At 39.8% G+C, this 27,444-nt stretch overlaps 1 protein-coding gene across 5 annotated transcripts in view; it reads right to left on the reverse strand.

Annotated features, from left to right (window-relative positions):
* Positions 1–27,444, reverse strand: part of LOC149565101 (uncharacterized) — a 339,748-nt gene that overhangs the window by 158,913 nt on the left and 153,391 nt on the right. For all 5 annotated transcript variants that reach the window (XR_016361996.1, XM_089818649.1, XM_089818648.1 and 2 more), the window contains 2 exons: positions 1,815–1,891; positions 1,614–1,703 (listed from right to left, as the gene is read on the reverse strand). Coding sequence is in view for 4 of the 5 variants with exons in the window: in XM_089818649.1 (XP_089674775.1) it covers positions 1,614–1,703; positions 1,815–1,891 (167 nt within the window). In the remaining variant the exon portion in view is untranslated. The remainder of the gene's footprint in view (positions 1–1,613; positions 1,704–1,814; positions 1,892–27,444) is intronic.

The raw sequence follows: 27,444 nt of genomic DNA on the forward strand, positions 1-27,444 counted from the left end.
AGTAAAGTGGCATCAAAGTCTGAGCCCTTAGACAACTTGTGGTACTCAAGTCCACATCCTGAAGGCTTACAGATTGTTGACCCCTACTCTCTATTGGGATATGATCCATTAGCTTAGATTTATACAGGCCCCTCCGTGGTAACACCATACTCCTAAAGTTATTTGTGACGCTTCTTGTACAACCCTATTAGTATGCTAGGTCATGATGGAAGTAGTGGGTGTTAACCAAGTTGTCTAGAAACCACTATCAATGGGTTCCCTCAAAGTTTACAGGTTCAAGTTGGTATCCCAAAGGCCTACAAAATGCTGACCCCTACCTTATCTTGGGAAAAAGATCTATTGTTTTGAATTTACAACCCCTTGTTGGCCACACTTCAGTCATCCTTTATTTGCCAAATAGTAGTACGATTAAAATGAGGATATATATTTCTGATTTCACTATTATAATTGATATTACAATCTCATTACTAATACTACAATAGTTAGACTCATTGATATATGATCAAAACTAATAATATATGTGTATCATATAGATATAATATATCTTAGAATCATATAAGGTTCTTCATTTCCTCCTCCTTTTGAAGAAATCCCATTATATTTATATTTTCTTTTATGACCATAATTCATTCAAAAATTCACAACCCTTCATAATTACAACCCTTTCCAAAAGTCACATCCTTTCATCATTATTATCTTTTAGAAATCCACTTTCTTATTTTCTTCACATTCCTTTCCTCTTCAATTAATCCTTCTTTAACGCCTCTCTTTTCCTCCTCTTCTTCCCGTTTCAAATTAACTCTCCTATCTTTTATATCTTAATTTGAAGGAGTCACATCTCTTTACTAAATCTCTCGACTTTTCATTGGATTTATTTAATTTATATTATTTATTTACTTATTTATTTGATATTTATTTTCAATTGTTATTAAAATCCTATTTAGAAAGGTAATATACTTTCTACAATATTCTCTTGTAGTTAATTTTATTTATTTATTCATTCTTGTTGTTTTATTGTTATTTAATTATTTTAAATCTTATTTTAAAATTTATCTATTGATAATAGATTATATATATTATTATTTCTATTATAATAATATCTTATCATTATTTCTTATGTATATTTTTATATCACTACTAATATATGATTTTATTGTCATTATTTATTTAATTATATCGTATCATCGAATTAGTATTTAAATTCTATCTTAAAATGGGGACATGACAATGTAAACATAGATTTCAGCAGGGTCATTTCATATTTGACTTTTGAAAAAACCAAGTCTCAAATTTATTGTTTATAATCATAATATGATGCAAGGAAAGCACAAAGCATTCTATCTCTGGACTGACATTTTGATGTGGCCCTTCTAATCAAAATGAAGTTTAACCCTTCAACTCAAATTTTAAAAAACAGAGCTTATGTATGTCAAAGCAAATGGCATTCCATAGAATTGCATTGGATTCTGTCATTTATAAACCACACTACCTCTATAGTGCACTAATGAAACCCCTAAAAACAGCTGGATATATCTATTATACTAAAACCAGAATGTGCAATAATATTAACTACAGTAACCAGCTTCCCTATGAAATAATTAAAGCCCACATACCCTACTCCAGCGAGAATCTGGAACGCTGCTAACATGTTTCTCAATCCCACTTAACAAGTGCATAATAGATTTGCATAGCTTTGTTAATATCTGAAGAAATAGAGAAATCATATGTTAGAGGTTGCACATATAACAAAAAGATTTTGATCATGCAAATTTATAATAAAACAAAATTTATGATGGTTTATATCAGTCATCCACCTCTGGATTATATAGTTGGAGGATACGGTGGTAGACATCCCTAATTAAAAGAACATCCAACCCAGGGCCATCCAGTTCTGCATTCATTAGTTACATAAGTAAGATCCTTGGAAAAGTTCAGTGCACAAATATGCTTAAAAAGGAAAGTTCATTGAAAGAATGGAATAACACAGGATTCATTTATCTAATAGTTCTTGTCAGTTGATCCTATTATTTATCTATATCATATTGTAGTCATCTTATTTCCAGCAGCAAAAAAGCCTTTGCTGTTGTTTTACTTATGATCACCCTAATTAAAAGCCTCTCAAATGGAGTGGATGTGCATTCCCCTCTCATTTGATTGAACATTTACAACCCTCATCTAACAAGAACATTAATGCGATCAGATTCCCACAATCCATGATAGTTATACTGAGATTCTAGATTAGATTGTGTAAAGATTTTTTTTCATCAAAATCTTTACACAATCTAATCCAGAAACTCAGTATAACTAACAAGAACATTAGAAACACATAAGCACTGAAGGCTACTCAAATGTGATAGTAGAGTTAAATCCTGATAGCAATATCACAATTTGACTTGTTGTCGAAATTATCTCCTACTTATCAACTGATGAGCTTAAGGGACTTTCTAACGAATGGTTCATAATGCATAACACTTGGTGAAGGTTTCACAAATGGGGTTGCAAGCAGAGTGGGTTTAACCATGGACGAAACTTTGTAGTTAAGCATGCTCAAGCTGGAGTAGTGCTGGGATGGGTGACCTCTCGGAAAGGTTCTATTCTCATTCCCGTGCCTTTTTGTTGGGGTCCTTTCCTTCGCATGTTTCTTTTATCTTGTTCATTTGCCCCCTTTTACAGTGATGGCCATGTTTACCGTACAAGTAAAATAAATGAACGCATACAAACAATGGAACAGAAATAGCAGAATTATATTCGCATATGCCAGACATTACATTATGCTTCATCAGACGAATAATAGTAGAAGATAATTATTCTTTACAATGATCCTAGACGGGATATAAATACTATCCGCTGAACCTTCCCGAAGGAGTCCGTCAGCCACAAACATTATATCCGCTACAAACTATTTGATCCTAGATGGGATATAAATACTATCCGCCAAACCTTCCTGAAGGAGTCCGTCGACCACAAACATTATATCCACTACAAACTATTTACCCGTCGGCTACAAAATACAAAACACTGACGACAATCATTCTGTCGGCTACAGAAACATCGCCGAGACCATCCAGTCGGCTGACAGGCCACGCGCCCAAGATTTCTTACATTTAAAGCATAGATTTTTCTAAATCAACTCCTTTTCTTGACATCGATGTTCCTTGCTCCAAGTTTTTTTGCAAATAATGCATAGTATCTCTTGTTGATCTCTCCCGATTGCATCATTCCGATAAGGTATTTTCGATGAGGCATTTTTGGGTCTTTCTTTGGGTGCATTAGACTCAACCTCTTTTTCTTTTTTGATGGCTTCCTCTAAGTTTTGGGGTTCACGGGGTACTTGGGGCAGATTTGGGACCATTACAGATAGGTTTTAAAATTGATTGGCAAATTCCTCTGTTGGTCCTATTTGTTTGAGGCGAGTTAGCTCTTGGAAGTACCACTCAGGGACTCTTTAGTCAATCCTACTCATCGATCTTTGAGTAAACTCACCATAGGTAGTGATCTTTTTGTGGCCTAGGAAAGTGAGACCGTGATGCCACTATTTGTGGGCTGACCCTCTTAAGTGGGTATGGAGAACTTAATGGCACCTTCTTCGGTCATGGGGCTAAGGGATAGATATTTATCCAATTTTTGGACCCCTGATTGAGCAGTTTCCTCCCTGACCCATTTAAACATGGTAGTAATACCTTACTTATCTTCTTGTTAAGGTCTTTGTCAATATGATTTTTCATTTTGTTTGCCATGGTTTTGGTTTTATAGTACTCCTTAAAGGGAATAAGTTGCCTAATGTTTGGCTCCATATTTGCATACATTTGTGCAATTTCTTCCACATTGTTTGCAGTTGTTTCTTCTTTTATGAATGGTTCTTCACTTTGAATGAACGAAGGAAAGGTATCTTGATGTTACATCTCAAAATTTTGACCTAATTTTAAACTTGTTCATAACCGTTGGATTTAATAGATTATTCTTTCATGATCATGTGAAATAGGTAGTTATTTTTATTCATTTTATTAACTGTTAATGAAGATAGTCGTTAACCATTAATTGTTATTAGATGATTAGTAGTTGCTAGATTTAAAATAATGATTATTATGTTTATATGAAATTATTATAGAATTATTATTATGGCATAAGTGTTTTCATGGGTGATTGCAGGAGAAGATGTAGAGGGGGGAAGCATTGCTAAACGGGATCATCGGAATGGGATGTTCGCTTAGTTCAGTCATCAGGATCGGCAAGTATGACCTTAAACTTCTTTGGAAAGGATGCAACGACTTGATCACAAGATACATTTATGGGATCTGCATGAGCTATTAAGAAAATAATCTAAGGAAACATAAAATAATCTAATTAAAATATAAAACATACCTCAAGAGATTTTTTATTAATCTTCATCATAATTTTATAATAAATACTTGCATACGTACATATAAATATAAAAATGAAATGGCACCAATAAATTATAATAACGTAATTTAATGATGTCGCCCCATTGATATACTTACATGAACGTATATAAGTATATATTATAATAACAATTTAAATTATAATCTTTCCAACTCTTATTTTTTTTATTTTTCTTTCCCTCTCTTTTCATAATCAATTTAATACTTGGAATTTTGAATTGGCTATAATCTTTTGAAACCGACAAAAGCCAAGGAGTCATGATCACTCTCCATATATGGAAGCCGTGAGGGAGAGACAGGATCACCTTTTCCTTGGTGCCCGAACTTCTTTCTACCTTGCTAAGTTCCAGTTTTTCCTTGTCTCATTAACCAATTCAACCCTGCATTGTTAAGTCTGCAATTTGCCATTGATACGTCTGCAATATACCATTGTTACGTCTGCAATCTGCCATTGTTACGTCTGCAATGTATTATTGTTACAACCTTGTTCCGATAGTGCGATTTCACCATAGACGAGCAAGTATTCCAGCTGGAATACAGAGATATAAGCACTGGAAGTGACGTTTTTAAGTAACGAGAGGGAGCCGATCAGTTTGCCAGTTCCTCAAGCAATACATATCAGGTCATGAATTACCTTTCAATGTTTTTGAAAACATATTTCATTGCAGCTGGCTAAGTTTAGGAGTCTCCTTCTCTATAACTATGATCATACTATTTAAGTTGTTGAACATTCCCTGTGATATACATTGAGCTTTTTCTTTTTATTTCATTGTATCCAGAACCATCTTTAAAGAAGTCGAGTAGTACCTCTTAAAAGGAGTTTCAAAATGTAGTAAAAACCTTTATGAAGTTACTGATTAGTGATTTCAATAATAAGTTTGATGTTATCTCAAATTATGATAAAAGATATTAAGAGCAGATTGCTCATAACCTTTCCAAAACACCTAGGAATCACCGGCACGATAGTCATGATATGTTGAAGAGATGTAAAAGGGCAGAGTGCTCATAATTTTAATACATCTGGGAATCACCAACTGTGTAGCCAAGTATGGTGAAGAGGTGGAAATAATCTGCAAGAAAACAAAAGAGAAATCAAACAAGAATACCTTAAATGAAATATACTTAATAGCTCATGCTCATCTCTATAATGAATCCTGTTGTCAAGTCAAGCGGTGGTGATTGGTTCATTGAACCCATCGGAAATCCTTGGCCAAGGTAGTTTATAGGCATGTGTGCCATCTAATGATCACTTGACGCCAGTAACACCAGTTATGTAAGCATGTTCGTTTCATAACTGAGCGAACATTCATAATACCACGATGCTCAAATGGTTGGACTAAAGAACATCACAAGCCCAATCTCGAGGTAGGGAAGGCCATTCTGATATGATAGAACGTGTGGGGATAAGTATGGTCCAAGGTTGGGAGGTTAAGCCTATGTCAATGCTTCTCCTCTCACCAAAGCCGAAGCTTGCACAACCAGCTAAAGATCCTCCGATGATACTTATATGTTCCACTCCTTTTCTTGTTAAGCATTTACTTTACTTGTATACAGCTATGTTTCCTTAATCATTAATTTAGTTATTTTAGGTGATCATGAATACAGTTATGTTAGTTAGTCATTAATCTAGTTATTTCAGCTGATCATGAATACAGTTATGAATAGTTCATCATTAATCTAGTTATTACAGTTGATCATGAATATAGTTATGCTAGTTAATCGTTAATCTATTTATTTCAATTGAACATGAATACAGTTGTGAATAGTTAATCGTTGATCTAGTTATTTCAATTGAATGTGATCTCAGTTATTTTCAGTTAATTGATAAAAGCAGTTAATGTCATGTGAAAAGGATTCAGTTGTCTATTTAAAAATACTGGGAGATTTTAGTTTAAACCCTCTTTGATTTAGATATGAAAATCCGTATGTTACACTTGAGGAATTGAACTTTGTGACGAGGGTTCATTTTCCTCATGATTAAAATGAGAATCCCTCCTCATATTTGGGTTGGATATTTCACTGTGATTGTTGTTTCTTAGTTTTTGTATAACTTCCCGTACTATTTTGTTGGAGCTCTCAAATTTTTCATTGGTTCTTTCAAACCTTTCATTTATCTATACCATGAAGCTTCTCAACTCTTGGGCTAATTGCTTTGCCATAGTTCTCTAGATGTGTTGATAATTTTGTGCAATCCAACAAAATTCCATAGGATGGCAAGATTATGCTCCGATACCACTGTAATGTCCCCTATACTAGAGTTATCTTAAGATGAATCACAACCTACAAAATAAATATCAAAACAAAACAATAACAATTCTAATTATACTATTCTAACCCAAACCTTAAGAACTTCTCCAGATCAGGTTTCTTAACCTTTTGTTATTCCATTGTCTTCTTTGGAGTGCACCTCTTAAGGTTCTTCTTGGAGAAGACATCCTCTATCCAAGCCCAATCACATATGCATATGTTGGCATCATTAGAATATTATGGCAAATGGAGATTATACTAATCCTAGTCATGTTGGCCAAATGAGACCATAACAATCTCTAATATTGACATTATAGGGTTTCTATCATTATCCATGGTGTTAGTTTGACATACTAACATTAAAATATGAGGGTCAATTTATTCTCCCTTAAAGAGCTATGTTGCCCACTTTACGTTAACTATTTTCATGATAACATTCATATATTATTTATTTGCAAATTCCATAATTATATATTTGCAAATTCTATGATCATTAATTCCACAAGCCACATTACTCAAATTTATGTCGTATTAGCCACAATTTAGATCACAGATCACTATTGTTTTGGCAATATGTCACATCTAGCCAAAGACGGGTTAGTCTTATTGAGTTATTGTCATTGATGTCAAAGGGCCAACTCAAGTACTAATTTATCTTGGCACACAAATAGATGAGGCAATTTAAATATTAAATTGCATAAATATTTATCATAGTTTCCTACCTAGGCCAACCTATTAAATATTTTTTCATTAATGTCAAAGGTAGTGATTGTCGTCGGTAGAAACTATGTAGCCGACGGGCTCATGTGTCAGTAAAGATTTTGTAGTTGACAGGTAGATTAGGATTGTTATGTAGCCGACGTACTCCTTCGAGAAGGTTCGGCGAGAAGTATTTATACCCCATCTAGGATCATTGTAAATCATCTAATCTTATCTTATGCATCTTCATGTAATCTCTTGGCATATGCGAATAATAAAAGGAATTTTGTTGTTCATGTTCATTGTTTGTGTGCATTAATCAATTAATCTATGCGGTAAACATTTGGCGCCATTATCGGGGACAGTCTTAGATTGTCTGCGGTCAGTCTTTTGATCCCACGGATGGTTGTATTCCCTCGCGGCAAGACTTGTGCTCTCACGGGTTGCCTTTCTTATCCTGCGCCCTTGTTTTCTTCACCCATAGTGGCATTCCTTCTCCCGTGGGTTTCCTTTTATTTCCGCGTGCTTGCTTTTTTGTCCGTGGGTGGCATGGTGATTGTGGGTTGCCTTGAGTAATGTTTCCCCGCGGATGTCTTTAGTTCTCCCATGGTGCATCATCTTTCTTCCACAACCTAACTCTTCTCTGACGGCGTATGTTCTCCCGCGGCTACCTTTATTTTGTTTACGGATGCCTTCTATTCTCCCGCGGATGTGCTTTCCTCTTCTCGCGGACGTTTTCTTCGTCTTCCCATGGATATTTTATGTCTTTCTATGGACTGACTTCCGTGGATATCTTCTGCCCACCGCTAAGTCTTTTCTTCCACAGACTTCATTCTTGTAGAACCCCTCTTCTACGGACGGTGCTATCTCAGCGAAGGTGTTTATGATTTCGGGGTGTTTTATTCTTCCGTGGAATGAATTCATGTGGCTGATGTTCCCGTAGAGGTTAGTAAATTGTTGCAATCAGGCATCTTGCCAGGAGTGAAGGCAGAAGGAAGCAGTCAAAAGTGAAGGAGCAAAAAAAAACGACTATAGATTGAAGCAGTTTGGAACGAGTAACACATGATGCCAAAGGGAAGGGAAAACAGAAGCAGTTGCCAGAAAGAGTGGAATCGGAAGAAAATCACAAAAATAGTGTGTTCCATGTAGTTTTGTGTGGGTCTCTAAGTGCTAATTTGGTCTTGGCGGCACCCCATTGGGGGCGTTGCCCCCTAGACCTCCAGTTATTGCGGTTATCAGTCGTGGGAAGTGTGACCAGTTGATGAGACCTGGAGCTGCTGCAGGCATAGTGTGCCAGAGGTGGAGAGAGCACTGGAGCAAGCCTTTTGAGACGGATGTTACATTTTAAGGCACTTGGAATAGGTGTTGGACGTGAAGCTGTCTTGGTGGATGAATAGAGAGCTCGGGAGGAGCTGATCATCCAGTTGAAGACAGTACAATGACACTTGGTGCAGAGTACCCCAAAAGTGGAAGCAGAGAAAGCAACAATAGGTGGCTATCAAGGTTAGCTTGACTAAGGAGATAGTATTGTGTTAGCAAAGGCTACAGATGCATCGTGGGTTGGTGGCCAGTTTTGTACAGGCACAGGACAAATGTGGAAGTGATCTATCTTGTTGTAATAGTTAGTTACTGTATTTTGTTTCTTAATTTGCTCGGATATTTTGTAACTGTCGTCTGGAGACAACCTTTTCTTTTGGGGGGATGATGTCATCGGTAGAAACTGTGTAACCGACGGGCTCATGTGTGGGTAAAGATTTTGTAGCCGACGGGTAGATTAGGATTGTTATGTAGCCAATGGACCCCTTTGGGAAGGTTCGGCGGGAAGTATTTATATCCTGTCTGGGATCATTGTAAATCATCTGATCTTATCTTATGCATCTGCATGTAATCTCTTGGCATATGCAAATAATAAAAAGAGTTTTGTTGCCCGTGTTCATTGTCTATGTGCATTAATCAATTAATCTATGTGGTAAACAATGATTGTCTTAATTAGTGACAATCATATTTTATCTGAGTTGCTGGGTTCGGACCCTGAAGCTAGGGTTTGGGTCCGGATTCGAGCCCAGGTCCACTACGGATCTAGGCAGGGTCCGTGTTTGGGCCTGTGGATCTGCCTGGGTTAGCGCTTGCATAGACCTTGGCAGACCTGTGTGCGGACCTGTGCGTGGACCCAGGTGGACCAACAAGCCCAAACAAGGACCCTGCCCAGACCTTGCTCGGACCTGCCACAGACCCGGGCGAATCCGAGAGGACCCACAACATGTGGGGCCATAAAGTGGTCATAAAAAGTTTTAAAATGAGTTTTTTTATTGTTTTTTTTTCAAACCCTGAAGGAAGGCATGTTAGATACTCTTCATTCATCTAATCTCTCATTTGCTTTCTCATTTTGCTCTCTCATTTTGGTGTGGCCATTTTGCAAATTTGAAGAGAAGGTTGTAGAGATTGTTTGTGGAGTCTCAAATCCTTCAAATAATTAGTGCCAAGTGTTCCAGGTATGTATTTGGTCCTCCTTTTTCTTCTTTCATAGTTTGTTTTTAGTATTTTTATTGTTCTAATTTTTTATCAACTTTTTTGCATAAGTTTTGAATTTTTTATTTTTTATTTTTTTAATAGATTACAAGAATCATAGAATGAGTAGGTAGGGTTCAGTGGGTGGGGTGGGATCCCAAAGATTTAAAATTGATAAAAGCTCTCCTTTGTGGAAGTATACAAGAAGAATTGAGCAATGTGTTGGAAGGGGAGGGTATATATGGAAATGCAATTTTTGCCAAAACCAATATAGAAGCTCATATTACCGAGTTAAACATCATTTGATAGGCCCACCAGGTCAAGGGATTAGCATGTGTGAGGGGCCCCCGGAGGGAGGTAAAAAAGGGGGTGCCGGCTTCTCAAATAGCAGGCATGTTAAAAGAACAACAAGAGGCTGATAGGTTAGTGTCAAAGGCGAAAAAAGATAAATCAAAGCAAAAACCATCAACACCACCCTCTCAAACAACCACTAGACCACATCCCTTCCTACCTACCCCATCTACGGATGAAGATGAAATAGAAACACCCCATCCCACAAGAGAGGCCCATTAGATAAGGCATTTGAAAATGAAAAGAGAGAAATTGCTGACATAAAGACTCATTATGAATGGTGTTTCATTCAATCTAGTGAGATCACCTTAATGGAGAGAGTTGGTGCAAGCAATAAATGAAGCACCTCGTGGTTATCGAGCCCCTAGATATGAAAAGTTGAGAACCACCATATTGCATAATGAGAGAAAGAATGTAGAAAACCTCTTCAAACCAATAAGAGATTCTTGGATCCAAACGAGGTTGAGCATTGCCTCTGATGGATGGAAAATATTGCAAAAATCGTCCATTAATAAATGTGATTGTTGTTTGCCCCAAGGTGGCAATGTTTTTTAGGCCGATTAATTGTGAAGGGCAGGTAAAGGATGCAAATTTTATTGCCAAACTTCGGATTGAATCCATAGAGTTCGTGGGAGTTGACAATGTTGTCCAAGTAATAACGGACAATGCTAAAGTTTGTAAAGTTGCAGGTGTTTTGGTAGAAGCATGATATGAGCATATCTTTTGGACACCATTCACTATCCACTCCTTGAACTTGGTGATGAAAGAAATTGGTACCCAAATTGAATGGGTGAAAAAAGTGTATGAGAAGGGTGAGAAAATCCAAATGTTTGTGACAAACCACCATATGTCACAAGCAATTTTTAAAACTTTCTCCCGCTTGGAATTATTTAAGGTAAATTTTAAACTTTATTTAGCTTCATTTATCATTTTAATTTTTGCGTCATACTTTACATAATTGAATACATATTTTTTAATTTTTGTGTTGTTTACATATTTGATATTTGAAATGTGTTATTATATTAACTTACAATTTGAATTAACATGGTAATAGGTTGTTGAAACAAGGTTTGCTTCACACACAATCATCCTTAGACGACTTGTGAGGGTGAAAGAAGCATTGTGTCAAATGGTTATTAGCAACAAATGGGGTGGATTGAAGCAAGCCGATATGAAAAGGGCTAAAACTGTAAAGGATATGATCTTGAGTGATGATTTTCGAAATAGGTTGGAATATGCATTAGAACTCACCGAGCCCATCATGTCTATACTTCGATATGCTGACACTGATGAGCCTTGTTTGAGGGACATATATGATGCCATGGACTCCATGGTAGAAAGAATGAAATTGGTGAGTTAAAATTTTTATACAATACTTTATCCTTGTTTATTAAGAGATTTTGATTTTTTATTTTATTTAAGTTATTAACACTACATCAAGATAACTTACATCTACATCATTTGACATCCCAGGTCATTCAGAGAAGAGAGCAGGATCCTGAGGATACCTTGTATAATAAGGTGAAGAAAATTGTTCTACATTGTTGGAACAAGATGACTACACCTTTACACCTCCTGGTATATGCACTTTCTCCCAGATATTATAGCGGTGAGATACTTTCTATTCTTGGAAAAGTGGCACCATACAGAGATCCTGAAGTTGCTACTGGGTATAAGAGGGCATTTAGCAGGCTCTTTAGTGATCCTGATGTGGCATCGAATGTAAGGAGAGAGTTTGTAGATTTTGTCTCAGGCAAAAATGCAAACCTTGATGCAATCAATGACTAAAGTAGAATGGACGCCATTGGATGGTGGTACTTACATGGGCAAAGTTACATATACCTCCAACCTCCTGCCATTGAGGTCTTGTCACAAGTATGTGTTTAAGCTTTTTTTTCCTTTTCTTATGGCCACTTAGCTTGTCGAATTAGCACTCTTAAATTCCTATCATATTGTAAAATTACAATTTCTAATTTTTTTAAATTGTGTTGGTTGTCTATCTAGGTTGCGAGCTCTTCTGTTGCTTAGCAGAATTGGAGCACATACTCCTTTATCCACTCAGTGAAGCGTGACCGGTTGGGTTCGAAGCAAGCAGCGGACTTGGTATTTATTCTTCACAACTGGCGCCTCATATCACGAAAGGATCTAGAATATAAGAAAGGACCAGAGAAGTTGTGGGATGTACTACCCGAGACTTATGACTTGGATATGACTATCCAGGATATATCTAAAATTGCCTTGCTAGATGTTGAGGACAAGGAGGAGAATGTGGTTGCATCTGAGGCTAGTGGAACCAGTTTGGGTTCCAATGATAAGGAAAATGATATAGACGAGGATGAAGCCATTGATCCCTCATATTTTGATGCACTATTTAACCCTTGAAGGGCATTTGCATCTTTGATACTATGAGTCTATGATCATCGATAAACTATGTTTAAACATTTGTCATTGACTCATTTATGATTTATCACCATGTTTCAAACTTTACTAAATTGTAATTTATTATCTATCAATCTGATGAAGTAGTCTATGTTTTGAAATTCTATTTTGCTTTTAAGTAATTCAATGTATGATTTTATTTACAACATTAACATAGATTAATGAGTGGGTATTTAATGTTTATCTTTGACATTTGGCATTGATCAATAACCAAGTAACATTGATATATTCATACTATGAAATGACTTAGTTTTACAACTATGCGAGTTTCTTTTTTTTTTTTTTGCACATATACACACACACACACACACACACACACACACACACACTCACGAACCCACCCACGAACCCAAATGGGGGAAAAAAATTGCCCAAACCCATGAACCCGAACCCCAAACCCAAATCCGTCCCCAAACCCAAATCGGTAGCTTAGTATTTTATCTATGCTATTGTTTGGTGAAATAAATATCACCTGCTGGACATGATAGTTTAGTGAGGCAATATGGTATTATTCTTGGTTCATGGTAGTTGCAGGTGTCCATGTTCTCTGACAGTTTCAGACATTGATTCTTGGTGGCTCATTAATTTATTTATCCTTTCTGAGCGACAGTTTCAAATTATTTTGTTGACTGTGAATTAGGTGGCTTATTCCTGACGACGGTTGTGTAATATTGAAATCAAAGATCCACTTTTGAAGCAATTGATAAATACCTCAGCCGTTCCTTAGTTAGAGGTTATGGAGACAAGCATGTATGCTGCATGTTAAGCTTTTCAAGATTTTCTGCTGTTAATTGCTGTCTTCATTTTTTATGTGGGATATACTTTGGTTGTCTTTTTCAACATGTTGCAGATAATCAATCAAGAACTCTTTCAGTGCATTCTTTGAGTTTGTATGAAAACTGAAGTTGGTGCTGCAAAGAGGGTCGGTGCTCACTTATGTAATCTAGGTCGGTACCCATTTGTTTAATGAAAGCTATTGATCTACTTTGGGTTTCTACCAGAAAGGGTTTACCATGTGAAAATTGGTGTTCTCCGTATTGATGTTTCCTCTATCTTTCCTATCTCTAGTTTATGTCGTTTCATGTGTTTAAACTTTCTAAAATAAAAATTCACCCCCCAACTCTCCCCAGCCCCCACATTTTAAATGTGCTCTTCACAAGCCATATTTATCTTTTATTCTCTTTGCACTTGAATAAATTCGTCTAGGCCAATCCTTGGCAGTTTGGCACCCTCTTTAGAGTAAACTAAAAATTGTAAATAAATGTTTATATGCTGAGGCTGACCCTCCCCAGTGTGACAACCTGTTTTCGAGTTTTTCAATTTGAATTATAAATATAATTTAGAGGATCCGGCCCCTATTGCAGTGATCAAGGTTAATTGAAAAAATTGGTTTAAGAACAAAAGTTCCATCCTTTAAAAATAAGATATCCTTTCATGATGTTGGACCCTTTATGAAGATATAAACTATGGTTGCAAAATGTTTTAAAGAAAGCAATTAATCGATGTACTTTTAGATTTCATAGCAGAGTTAAGAGCAGAAAAACCAGAGTTTTGGAGCAGCTAAATGGCAGATTTTTTTTAAAAATTATTAAACATCAAATTGCAGGTTTGTTTGTAGATATATTGCAGATCTATGAGTAGATGTTTAAAGGTGGATATCGGTGATTTAGTGAGCATTATCTGAGCTTGACTTAGGGCGGAAACTAGAACAAGTTCCCAAACATCTATCTTATTGCTCTCTTGAAGGTTGGTGCCAACTATTTACAGAGATCAGAAGGTCGGTGCCTCTTGTTGAAAGAGATTGGTCTCTTGCCGGGTTGGTGCCCAGTTGTAGGGGATTGGTCTCTTGTGGATTGGTGCCCGAGAAACAAGCTTTGTCAATGAAGTAAGGTGGTGCCCAGAAAAACATTTATATAGCAATACTTTTTTGTGGTTTTCTCGCACAGGGGTTTCCCATAAATCTGATAGTTGGATGTTCATCTTGGGTTCCTTATTATTAGATCTTGCATGTGTGTTATTGACTTATTAATATGGATGATTATGTTTTGAAACATTACTATTGTGATTAATTAAGTTTTGAAAAAGTAAAAAATCGCCGCTCTACTGATTAATCACTCTCCGAGTATAACTAAGTGCTCTTTAGGTCCTATTAGGCCTAGTAGATAAGCTAGTTAAGAACTCCAGTAGCAAATGGAAGGTCCTAGTTTTGAGTCCTAGTTGATCCATGAAAGGTCAGCAGGGTATCGGAGCCAGGCCAAGCTAGGAGCCACTAGCACCTAATGTGGCTTAAGGGGAGGTGTTAGTTATAAGACACATCCGAACAAAAGATTGAGTGGTCCAGTAGGACCAAAAGCTCAATTAGTAGACCACTCTAACAACAAATGGAAGGTCCTTGGTTCGAGTCCTAGCTGCTCATGAAAGCTCAGTATTTTGATCTAAATCCCTAATCAACCTCCCAATGAACACCAGTCATTCATCGTTTTTGTTAAAACAACTTGGTCCGCTAGGATTCCAATATTGTCAACACAATAACCTCATTGTATGACTTCAAGCATGCACCAGCACCTAAGCATGTGGTTTCTGTTCGTTCACAACTTTCTACAACTAGTGGAAAAATGAATGAGTCAGACAATGGTTGCTAAAAATCTCAATTGAAATAAAGCTTGAAGTATTCTTAAAAACTCACAATGATGCACAATTGATGGCATCACACAAAGGTCAACAAACATGCCTGGGTTGTGACTTGAATGTGGTAAAATCCAAACATGTAAAGTAGGGAACGAGTTACACCATCTCGCAAACATATTCAGCAAAACAATTGAAAATGAACTTGTGGATTTAAACTTTTGTTAAAATAAATTACCTAGTTACAAAATGCTATAATAATGAAGAGTTGATTTGACTCAACCTATTTGTAAGAGTGAATAAACAGAAATTGATATACTTTGGCCTATACAAAGGAGGTAAAAGGATAAAAGTTTCTTTTTGTGACATGATCAAGACAAATCCCAATTTTGCATAAGCAAATTCATGTTGGGAAGCCTCGAAAGTGGTAGGGAGATTCTCTAAAGAGCAACTCTTGGCTCTATTCTAGGTCACTTCCAAGACCTCTTAGGGTTTCTCCTATTCACCAAGCCCTTCTTGTTAGGAGGATTCCACAATCTTTACCCCTACTGTAATGTCCTCATTTTTTGTCAGTACCAAAGTTTGAGAGATTAGCCTATTATTGTGATCCTCGTAGGCTAATTTTTGTGTATAGAGGGTCTTCTAACGTAGTGGCTTCGCTTGGAAGGGTCTTGTCTTCTCTACAATTCAGTAAGCTACTATTTGGTCTTCGTTTCGCTCAGATTGGACTTCATCTGCGCTTAGTTTGGTGTACTTACTATTTGTGGTAAGTCGAGTGTTGATTGAGATGGACCCTTTCCTTTTTTTAAAGTGCATTTGGTCACATCAAGAAATAATAGATATGACTCCTATTTCAGATAACATATTTAAATGATGAGTATTTTGGGAGTTATTATATTGTTTGTGGCCAGATTATTATTAATTATTAAATGGCTTATTATAAAGTTATAATTTCACTTAAATTGAGAGTTAAGTTATCATTGGAAAGTCTCATTTATTAATTGGTTAAGCCAAGTCAAGTGAAAGAATCTAGAGGAAGCCTCTAATTAATGTTGTGTGGTGAAGCTTCTTGAGTGAAGTTACATTTTGGCAACAAAAGGGTTTGGAAATTCTGAGAATTCCATTTGCAATTTAGCTACTGAGGTATAGCTAAGATTGCCTAGCTTCTCTACTATTCATCACTGTAGCTGAGAAGTGATAAGCATTGAAGGTTTGATATTGGAAGTTGCATTCAGTTCAATGCTGATGTATGTTGAATTGAATCATATATTAACTCTGACTTAGAGTGTCTCCTTATTTCTCTGTGCTAAGAAGGCGATATTTGTGTTGGGAAAAATGGTGTGGATCTGCATTGTTGGCATTTCTTTGGTGTCTGATTATCTGCATTCAGGGGCTACACATCATGTGGTTTTGCCAGGATATTGTGTGATCAGAAACTACCACCGTGGGTCTGTTATATCTCAGCTGCTTTTGGCACCATTGCTGGCACCTTCAGGCTGCAACATTATTTATATTTTGGGCGTCTAGGAAGTCCCTGGTCAGAGTGGGAATAAAGTGCATGTTCTTCAAATTCTGGGAATGTGAATTCAGCACCTGTAGACACCATTTTTGGTCACCTACGTCAACTCCTGCAATACATTTGAGTAGCATTTCAGTATGGCAATATTGGACGCTAACCTGGGTAGTTCAGTGAAGTCCTCGACATACAATTATATGCAACTTTCCTTGGGCTGCGATTTGAAGCTAGACACCATTGATTACAAGTCCATGATTTTATTTTTTTTGGTCAAAACTTTGTATTTATATCAAGGTTGCATGGGTACTCGTACCCACACCCCTGGTACTCGTACCCACGTACCCAAGTACCGGGTACACGTATCCCACGTACCGGGTACTCGGTGGAGAGCATCATAGCTAAGGACCTTGATTAAGATTCTGATTTTTTTTTTTGGTTTTTTAATTTTTGTATTAGCTTGTTGTTTATCAACCTTAATTCAATACCAAATCAGTTTGAAACTTTGATACTCATTAACAATAAACTTTATCATTGTTCAAGTCATAAGTTTATCATTTGCAATATGTCATTGTCATATGATTTAGGATCTTTTTGTTCATGTTTAAAGTCTGCCTTCTTTGTTATGCATCTAAGCATTTATCATATATTATTATTTCAAACATATAGCAAATCTGAAACTGAAAACAATACATTACATTTGCAAACTTTATCACTGTTCTTGTTTTGAAAAACCATTGCCATGACTCATAATTTCAGATTTTTTATAAATACAAAAGTATATTTTTAAAATAAGTTTGACATACCTAAGTACCTCTGTCCCCTATTATGAAAAATACTTTAAACATTAAACATTCAGCAATAGCATATGTGTGTGTGTATATATATATATATATTATAATTTGACTTATGGCTCATATTTTCAAATTTCTTGTTTTGAATGCCCAATGTCATGACTCATGACATATATTTTGATTTTTATATTTTCTATAAAATATTAATTATATAGAAAAAAATTAGGCCTACACACGTACCCCCGTCCCCTATTTTGAAAAATATGCGTACCCGTACCCGTTTTCGTACCCGTTCCCGTTCCTGTACCCATGTACCCGTGCAACCTTGATTTATATCAAAGTAACGAGAATCGCGCTGAAATCGCGTGAATCGCCGATTCAGCGATCTGATTCATGCACCCCGATTTTTTTGGAGTCGGAAATTGTGATCGGCGATTTCATCGGGTGAATCGCCTGAATCGCATGTATCGGCGATTCACTCAAAAAATTGCCTGAATCGCCATTAGAAATCGCCAAAAATCGGCTGGCAATAGCATGCATGTTTAGTTGGAAATAATAAAAAAATCACTTATGTTTTTTGCTTTCTTTTTTACCTTTTCTCTTTGTTATAACCCTAAAGGGCCTTCTAATTGTTAAGCATGACTAGAAGAGAGGAGAAGAGAAAAGAAGAACCATAGGTTATAAAAAAAAAAAAGAAAAAAAACAACGACAAATAAAAAATGTTTAGAATGCATAACGGATGATGCCCAAGAGTAGGGAAAGACATAATCAGGTAGTAAAACATCAGTGGTTCCCAGAAAGAGTGTGGGATCAGAAGAAAATCACAAAAACATTGTGTTCCATATAGTTCTGTGTGGGTTTCAGAGTGCAAATTTGGTTTTGGCGACGGGGGCGCTGCCCCTCGACCCCACTGGGGGCGTTGCCCCCTAGACCCCCAGTCGCTACGGTTATCAGTCGTGGAAAGTCTCACCAGTTGATGAGACCTGAAGCTGTTGCAGGCATGGAGTGTCTGTGGTGGAGAGAACAATAGAGCAAGCCTTTCGAGAGGGGTGATATGCTTTGAAACACTTGGAGTAGGTGTTGGATGTGAAGCTGTCTTATAAAAACTCTTTACCCCATGTGGTAAACACAAACTTCCATGTTTATATATGTTAAGTTTCAACTTCTATTTGATGATGTTATAGTGTGTTTAAGTTATATTCAATAAAGGGTGCATGAAATAAGTCTTAAATTGTTAAAATCTCTACATTTAAAAAGTCTTTTCAAATTTGCCAATTCACCGGCGATTCACCCCCGATTCACGATTCGATTCGGCCGTGCCGATTCCGATACGATTCCGATTCTCGTTACTTTGATTTATATTAATATAATCAACTGGTTCAAAAGGGGCTCCCGGAGAAAGAACCTGGAAAGAAAACTATGTTCATAACCCATTACAAAAATATAGTATACCTAGAGCTACCCAAGAAGAGAGTTGGCAGGCCAAACTCAATTACAATATATGTGCCAAGGATGGCATGAGAGAAATAATAAGCACCAAAAACCCGATTTACATCATAATTATACAAAATGCCAAGTGATACATGAAATCCCAAAGGGATCATAACAGTAAACAAACTAATAATCAGCATGTCCAAAAAGAGAAGATAGCTGAGAAACACCAAGCCGCATATCGAACTAGCAGCAGAAGGTGAACCAAAACCTGCATGTTAGGAGACAAAAAACCAAACATCATAGAGAAAAAGAAGCAATAGATATAGCAGATCACCCTCCAAGACCAAACTAAGATGGTGGAGAAAAAAATAGCAAGCTCCATAATTGGTCGGCCTGCTTCAAGATGGGATCAATAGCAGTAATGAAAGGCATTCATTGTTCACAGAGGTCTGCAAGGGAATTTCAGGCTGAGGAGGCCGAAGATGGATACGAAGATTAAAAGGCCGAAATTCATTAGTGTACAAAGCCATGCTTAACACACAAGGAGAGCCAAAGGGAATTTTCAAGAAGCAAAAGGAATATGGAATGCAATATAAAGGAGGAAGCATGTGAGATGGGAAGAAATAATCATTATAGCAATAAATAGAAAGATATGAAGTGATCCGAAAAAACCTTTCAAGGACAAGAAGGTACAAGGATAACCTTGTGCGGGAGCAGATTTAAACAACTAAGAGAGAAAGATGACGTAGAAAAAACGCAACGAAAGATATGGCAACATCCAATCAAAGTTAGCAAGGATGAGAACAATGCCAGGTGGAAATATGTCATATAGCCACTAGTGAGAACTACTGCCAATAATAAGTAATAATAATAATTTCACATTCACAATTAATAAGCCATAGCCATTTTATAATTAAATGTAATTATAACTCCAATTTCCTTGTACATGTGGTTGTGAAATTTGAATAAGAATTTGCTAATTGTTCATTCCTTTGTCTTTAGCTTCTTGTTCGAATTTAGCATAGCTCTCATTCACATGTATTCATTTTTGTGAAAAATCAATAAGTATTGTTTACCGTACAGGTAAAGAAAATGAACGCATACAAAAAATAGAACATGAACAGCAGAACTTATATTATTATTCGCAATAGTAGATGAATTATGATTTACAATGATCCCAGACAGGCTATAAATACTACCGCCGAACCTTCCCGAAGGAGTCCATCGGCCACAATTATTCTATCCACTACAACTTATTTACCGCCGGACCGTCGGCTACAGAATACCGAAACACTGCCGGACCGTCGGCTACAAAATACAAAACACCGCCGGACCGTCGGCTACAGACTAGAAAATACTGCCGGAACTATCTAGTCAGCTAACACCATCCCCCCCAAAAAAAATAGTCGTCTCCTGACGACTAACAAAATTAGGAGAACTTACAGACCACAGAAGAAACTAGAGAGAAGGGGGCGTCCCAGAAGTGTGCTGCTGGCGACGTAACTCATAGACCTGCTCTGTCCTAATGCAGAGATCTGTCTGAATCTGAGAATTGACTTCGACGGCCTCCTTTAGAAGAAGTGTCGCGTCCATGGCCTGCGTCCTGGCTAACTGCATCTCGTGCTCAGCCGCATCCTTATCTCGAACCGCTGCCTCCGTACCTTGCTTAGCCACATCCCTCTCCTGCACCGCTACTGCCAAATTTGCCAGTAGTGTTGCCCGCTCTGTGGCCCATGCTGCCTACTGGTCGGCCAAGTCGGCGGCTAGCTTCTATCTAGCCTCAGTCTCTGCTGCCAATGATCTCTCTGCTGCAACCCTATTCGCCTCCGCATGCTGACGACCGTAATAAACATCTTTGTACAGTCCCACAATCTCATGTGTCAGCTTCATCATAGGGGTGTCAATGGGTCCCAACTCCGGCTCAGTGGCCCAATTTGCCAACATCTCAGTTGTCTCTGTTGCCGGCCAGCCCCTGTCTATAAAGCAAGTCTGAAATCGCCGAGGACAAATCCCACACATATATGCTCTGATCAAGTGCCACTCCCTCCGCCGAGTCAGGGCTTGAATTGCCACATCATGGCCCTTCTTTAATGCAGATTTCATAGTCCTGAGGTAATCTCGGCACCTGTCCTCATCTGACCCATAGTCCTCCTTGGCGAAGGCCTCCAATGACCATTCCGCATCACTGTTTTCCTCCTCATCAGCAGGAGCCATGCCCACATCCGGTGTCGCCATCTCTGTTGTTGGCGCAACCACGGCATGTGGCATTCCCTCCTCCTGAAGCTGAGGCTTTGGTACCGCTGGCCATGTTCCTGAACGCCTAGGAGACTGAATGGACGGACCCCGCTTGGCAGGAGTGAGTCGGAACTGCTGCCTCAGAAACTCACTAGCTCTATCCATCACCTCCAGTTGGTCGACCTGTGCAAGCTCCATGTTCATCTCCGGTACTGGCTGGGCTGACTCGGCCTCTGCTAAAAAGGATGATGAAACGGTGACCACTGCATCACAATCAATGACCTCCAACCGAACCTGCGGCTTAGATTGTGGCGGTGGCGACTGCGCTCTCGGTGTGACTGCGACGGTAACATCTGCTGGTGCAACTGGAATCACCTCCGCTACAGCAATCGGCAATGACTCGGCAACTATCCGTGGGACGGCATCCGTCACTGTCTGTGGAACCACCTCCGTCACTGTCCGTGGGACATCTGCCTCCGCTAGAGGAGTCATAAGAACCGGGGCATGACATTGACCAAACACCGGAATGACTGTCGAAGAGGTAGTTAAGTGCGCTAAAGTTGACAGCTGCGGCGGGGTAAAGAATGTGGGCCCACCACCCGCTGTCTCACCGTCAACTCCAGCCGATGTGCTCTCCTCTTCTTCCACGGATTCAGCCCCGTCACTCATCGAAGTGCCCTCCCGTCCGCTATCTGTCTCCCCGGAAGGGGCCAATTCGCGGAGTACTTTCTTGTGACCTGCTGCTAACCCTCCTGTATCTAAGTGTCGCCAGTAGAATATGGGAGGCTCCCCGTCTGCCAACTTGCCCCTTGGAGGAGCCTCAAAGCCATCCATTGGAATCTGGCTAGCTGCAGCCTCTAGAAACAACCCGATGGCATGGTGCGGCATGAAAAATGTTCGGTGCTGAAGCGTCATGAATTCCTCCATCCTGTCGACAAGTACTGAGGCCCAATCATATACCACTCCCTGCATGATACCATTCATAAACACAATCTACGGCAATGCAATATTTGAGGCCCGAGTGGCACCTGTCAACCTGCTCTTGATAACATCCATGATACAACGCCAATGACCCTCTCGAATAAAGTCTCTGCGAAGCCCTCTGCACTTTGTCTCCTGAACTACTGTCTCCCTCTCCACGGGTGTAAGATCCCTGCATACTAGAGCTATCCAATGCTCCTTCTGTTCCCGTGACAGTTTATGATTCCTGATTTCCACTTTCCTCCCATCGGGGCCAGGGATGCTGAAAACTCTAGTGAAATCCCTCGGTTTAAAAGATACTGACATCTGATGTTCTTTGTACAAGAATGTACTTGTTCTGCTCCGGGCGCTATATGTCTTTATCATAGTGCGCAATACTGATTCAAACAACCGAATGGAAAAAGTGGGAAGCTGAATAGCCCAATGTACCTATGCCCGCTGCAAAATCTGTTTAATTTGGTCTGCCTCGGGGGTCTCCTGCCACCACTTCCGGCATTCGCTTCCACTAAGACTCTCAAACTAGACAGTGAGATAGGTGAGTTCCTCCTTGGTTTTCTGTTTCTTGCTACTAGAACCGGAAGGGCCTGCAACTCGAATCCCTGATGCCAAAACTCTTGAATTCTTCTCCATATTTGCCGCCAACAGACTCTTCCACGGCTTCCGCTTGCCTGCTGACTCCATGCAAAAATGACTTATTTCTTCTTATTTTGTTTCCTCCGTCCGTTATAAAAAAAATCTCAGCCCGCGGAAGAGGAGAAGACAAATCTTAATCAACAGTGCTGCCAATTAAACCAATACTTGCCAACAGCTGTGTGTGATTGTCCCTCCTTTTTCTAGTATTTGAATTCTTGCAACCGCATCACTTGCATTCCGAACCGTGCTCCACTCCTTCCCTTCACGATAAACAGTCGATATAGGTTATTATCGGCGGAGGAGAAACTCTGACTGGCGGACTGAATCTTTTGTCTTAACCCGCGTCCTATCCACAGCCTTTCTTCTCCTCACCCACGGCCTTTCTGTCCTCACCCGCGGCCTTCTTGTCCTCCCCGCGGCCTTTCTGTCCTCACCCGCGGCCTTCCTGTCCTCCCCGTGGCCTTTCTGTTTCTACCCGCGGCCCATTCTTTCGCCGGCGGCTAACTGGGCGAGGATTTATAAAATGTTAAGCCCGCGGACATCTGCCCGCGGGGCTTTTAATAACCCGCGGACAGTCTGGTTCCCTGCTCGCGGGGCTTTCTCTACCCGCGGACAGCAGCTGCTCGCGGGCCTTTCTGTCCACGACCTTCTTTTTTTTTTTTTTTTTAGAAATTCGAATACATCAAATAAGAGCAGTACCTCCACGATGACGTCGCCGCCAGGAAGTTTTGTACTGACGACGATGGTGGATTTAATGACGGCGAGAACTGCCTTGCACGATATGGTTTCAACTTGGATCCGTTAACTGACTGAGTCATCTCCTGTCCGTCCAAGGTTGCCAGTTTGATTACCCCATTCTCGCCAATTTCTCGAATCTTATATGGTCCAACCCATCGCACTTTGAATTTGCTCGGCTTGATTTCATTACGGCCGTCATACTTCAGTACTAACTGTCCCGGTTGGAATCTGCTACGTTTCAGATGCTTATCATGTCAGAGTTTGCGTCTGCTTTGTGCCACTTCCGTTGCCCACTATGCCAACAACCGTTTCTCCTCCAATTTATTCAAATTATTTAATCGCTCTTGTAAACTTCCATCATCATCGAGTTTGTTTTCCAACGCTATTCGAAGACTCGGAATCATGAATTCTGCTGGGACCACTGCTTCCTGTCCAAACATTAACTGGAATGGTGTGTGCCCGGTCGTCACTTTGTATGCCGTGCGGTACGCCCAAAAGGTAGCGGGTAAGTTCTCCTCCCAATCGGCACCTTCCACCGCACAGGTTTTGTAGATGATGGATACCAGAATTTTATTGGTGGCCTCTGCCTGCCCGTTTGCTGTTGGATAGTACGGACTTGACAGTGAATGATAAAATTTGAACTTAGTGGTGAGCAGTCGAATAACATGATTAACAAAATGACCTCCCCTATCACTTGTTAATTGTAACGGGATTCCATACCTTGTGATGATCTGTTCATAAATAAATTTCACAGTATTGACAGCCGAGTTATCTGGTAGCGCACGGGCCTCTACCCACTTGGTCAAGTACTCCGTTGCAACAATGATGTAGCGACACCTTCAAGTCTTGCTCACCCTCAGTGGTCCAATGAAATCTAGTCCCCATCGCTCAAAAAGTTCCTGCGCATGAGAGGGTTGAAGTGGCATGAAATCTCTCTTCAGTGGTTTCCCAGCCCGTTGGCAAGTGTCACATCCGACGACCCATTCCCGTGCATCATTGTACACCATCGGCCACCAGAGTCCTGCGAGTAATATCTTCCGTGCAGTGGTGTCACGCCCCATGTGTCCTCCTGCAGGACCCTCATGTGCTTCTTTTAACACATGCGGTATCTCTTCTTCAACACACACCGCCGAAGAATATGATCTAGCCCCATTTTGTAGAGCAACCCATTGATTAATTGAAATGTATGACTCCTGATTATCAACTTGCGCCTATCATTTGGTGACATCCCCGTGGGAAACTGTCCTGTTGAGAGGTATTCACCAATACTTTTGTACCATTCTAGCAGTACCCCAATCTGAAACAGTTGTGCGTCAGGGAAGTCGTCATTCACACCATCCGCTGGTTCCCCTATTTTGATCCGTGACAGGTGGTTGGCACTGACGTGTTTCTTTCCTGGCCGGACAATGATTTTGAAAGTAAATTCCTGCAACAGTAGCAACCATCAACTGATCCTCCCTTGGATGACGGGTTTGTTAATCATGTACAATAGGGCCTGGTGATCAACATAAAACACAAACGGTGTAGCAAGCAAATAATGACGGAATTTTTGCACAGCATAAACCATTCCCAAGGCTTCTCTTTCAGTCATGCTGTAGTTCTGCTCGGCCTTTGATAGCAACCGGCTGGCAAAGTATATTGGATGATCCAGTCCGTGATTACTAGTCTGTGTCAGGGTTGCGTTGATCGCATAATTGGAGGCATCCACATGAACATGAAATTCTTTATTCCAGTCCGGATATGCCAGGATGGGTGCCGTAGCCAGTCGTACCTTCAGCCCTTCAAATGCCTCATCCTGCTCTTTCTCCCATCTAAATGATTCTTCCTTGCATGTTAGCTTATCTAACGATTGGGACACCTTGGCAAAAATTTTAATAAATCTCCGATAATAACCTATATGCCCGAGAAAAGATTTTACCTCCGTTACATTAGTAGATGGCTGCATTTCGAGAATGACTCTCACCTTGTTGGGATCCGTCTTTAATCCTTCCTTACAGACAATGTGTTCGAGCAATCTGCCGTGCGGAACCATAAATCTGCACTTTTTGGGATTCAATGCTAGCCGAGCCCTGCGACATCTCTCCATACACTCACCAAGTGTTGCCAGGTGTCCGTCCTCCGTGCTAAATATTGACCAATCATCCAAGAAGGCTTTGAAATTTCCCACAGACATCTTGTCGAAGATATGCAGTATAATCCGCTGGAATGTGGTCGGTGAATTACACAACCCAAAAGGCATCCGGTTGTACGCGTAGACCCCATCTTCAACAACAAACGTTGTCTTCAACTTATCCTCCTCTGCTATAGAAATCTGATTATATCCAGAGAACCCGTCCATAAAAGAGTAGATTTCATGTCCCGCGACCTCCTCCAGAATGCTATCTGTGAATGGAATCGGAAAAGGATCTTTGATCGTTACTGCATTCAGGCATCTAAAATCAACACATATCCGGATCTGAATGGTATCCTTCTTCAAGGAAATGACTATTGGTGACACCCAATTTGTACCTTGAAGATAATGCCGGCTTCCAGCATCCGGTTGATTTCCTCCGTAACCCGTGCGGCATAGTTCTTATTCATCCTGTAGAGTCGCTTCTGTACAGGTACAGCTTCGTCCACCAGCGGGATGCGGTGCACACACAGTTTCGGCGGTACTCCTTTGAGGTCCTTGTATGTCCATGCAAACAAATCCTTGTAGTCCATAAATATCTTGAATGCCGCAGCCTTGAGTACTGGATCCCAATTATCTCCGACTAGTATGTTCTTCGGCTCTGCCTCGTCCCCCAAATTCATTGTTTGCAGTGGAGCTTCGTTGTACTTGATTGTCTGTCCTTTACTGAATGCATGGGCGGGTGTAACATCCAACAGTGCCTCCCCCTCCTTTACTTCAGTAAACTCCTTTGGATATTCATCCTCAATTGACAGAACATTACAGCTGTGAAATAATTCATAGTCCCCCATTTGCCAGTGGTAGAGACCGTTGACGAAATCCAAGTCGTCATCCATTGTTTCCCCGTCCAATCGGAGGATGCCCTCCTGATCCAGTTCCATCCGTCGTCTACCTCCATCCTCCTCTCCCTCAAAATCTGACGACAGAGCCTCTTCCCCTGCCATTTGGGTATGCAAATCAATGACGAATCGGCGGCCTTTACTTTCCAGGGATAAAGTGTTCTTCCAGTCGTGTCGAGCTCTTGCTTCGATAAGCCACCCGCGGCCCAAGATGGCATCATAGCCTTTCCTTTTCAATGGAATCACCACGAAATCCATGAGGAACGGCTGGGTGCCAATGGTTACCGGCTGTGCCATGAGAATACCCAGTGGTTTAATTCCATGTTGATCAGAAGTCAGTAGCTGAAACCTTGGAGGCCACAATGTCAGCTGTCCAAGTTTCCTCCAAGTTTCTTCTGGCAATACATTTATGCTGGACCCTCCGTCCACTATGGTGTCTGTGAGAACATGTCCAAGTATCCCCATCTCGACAACTGCAGGGTGTCGTCCGAATGTCAGCGCCAACAACATCTAATCTTCTCCTCCCGTAAAAATTCCCTTTTCTTTTCGTCAACTTGGTTCACCCGGTGACTTTTCCTTCTCGAGGCTTGATTCCCCTGCCATATTTGAAAGAGCAGAACGAAGTTGGGGCATGGTGAGAAGCAAATCACTTACCTTTACTTGCACCTCCGTTTGCAAAATTTGTCCCACTATGTTTTGTTCTGCGGAATTTCTTGCTGAAGTGGCGGCGGTGTCCGGAGGTGTTACTGATTGAGATACTTTTCCAACCTCCGCCCGTGCTGCCGCAAATATCTTCTTTTCTTCAGCGGGGTCCAGGTATTCTTTTGCTTGTTGCCGC

This window comes from Cupressus sempervirens, chromosome 3 (assembly GCF_028749045.1).
Source record: "Cupressus sempervirens isolate cs-2001-9-10 chromosome 3, ASM2874904v1, whole genome shotgun sequence".
Classification (NCBI taxonomy): Eukaryota; Viridiplantae; Streptophyta; class Pinopsida; order Cupressales; family Cupressaceae; genus Cupressus; species Cupressus sempervirens.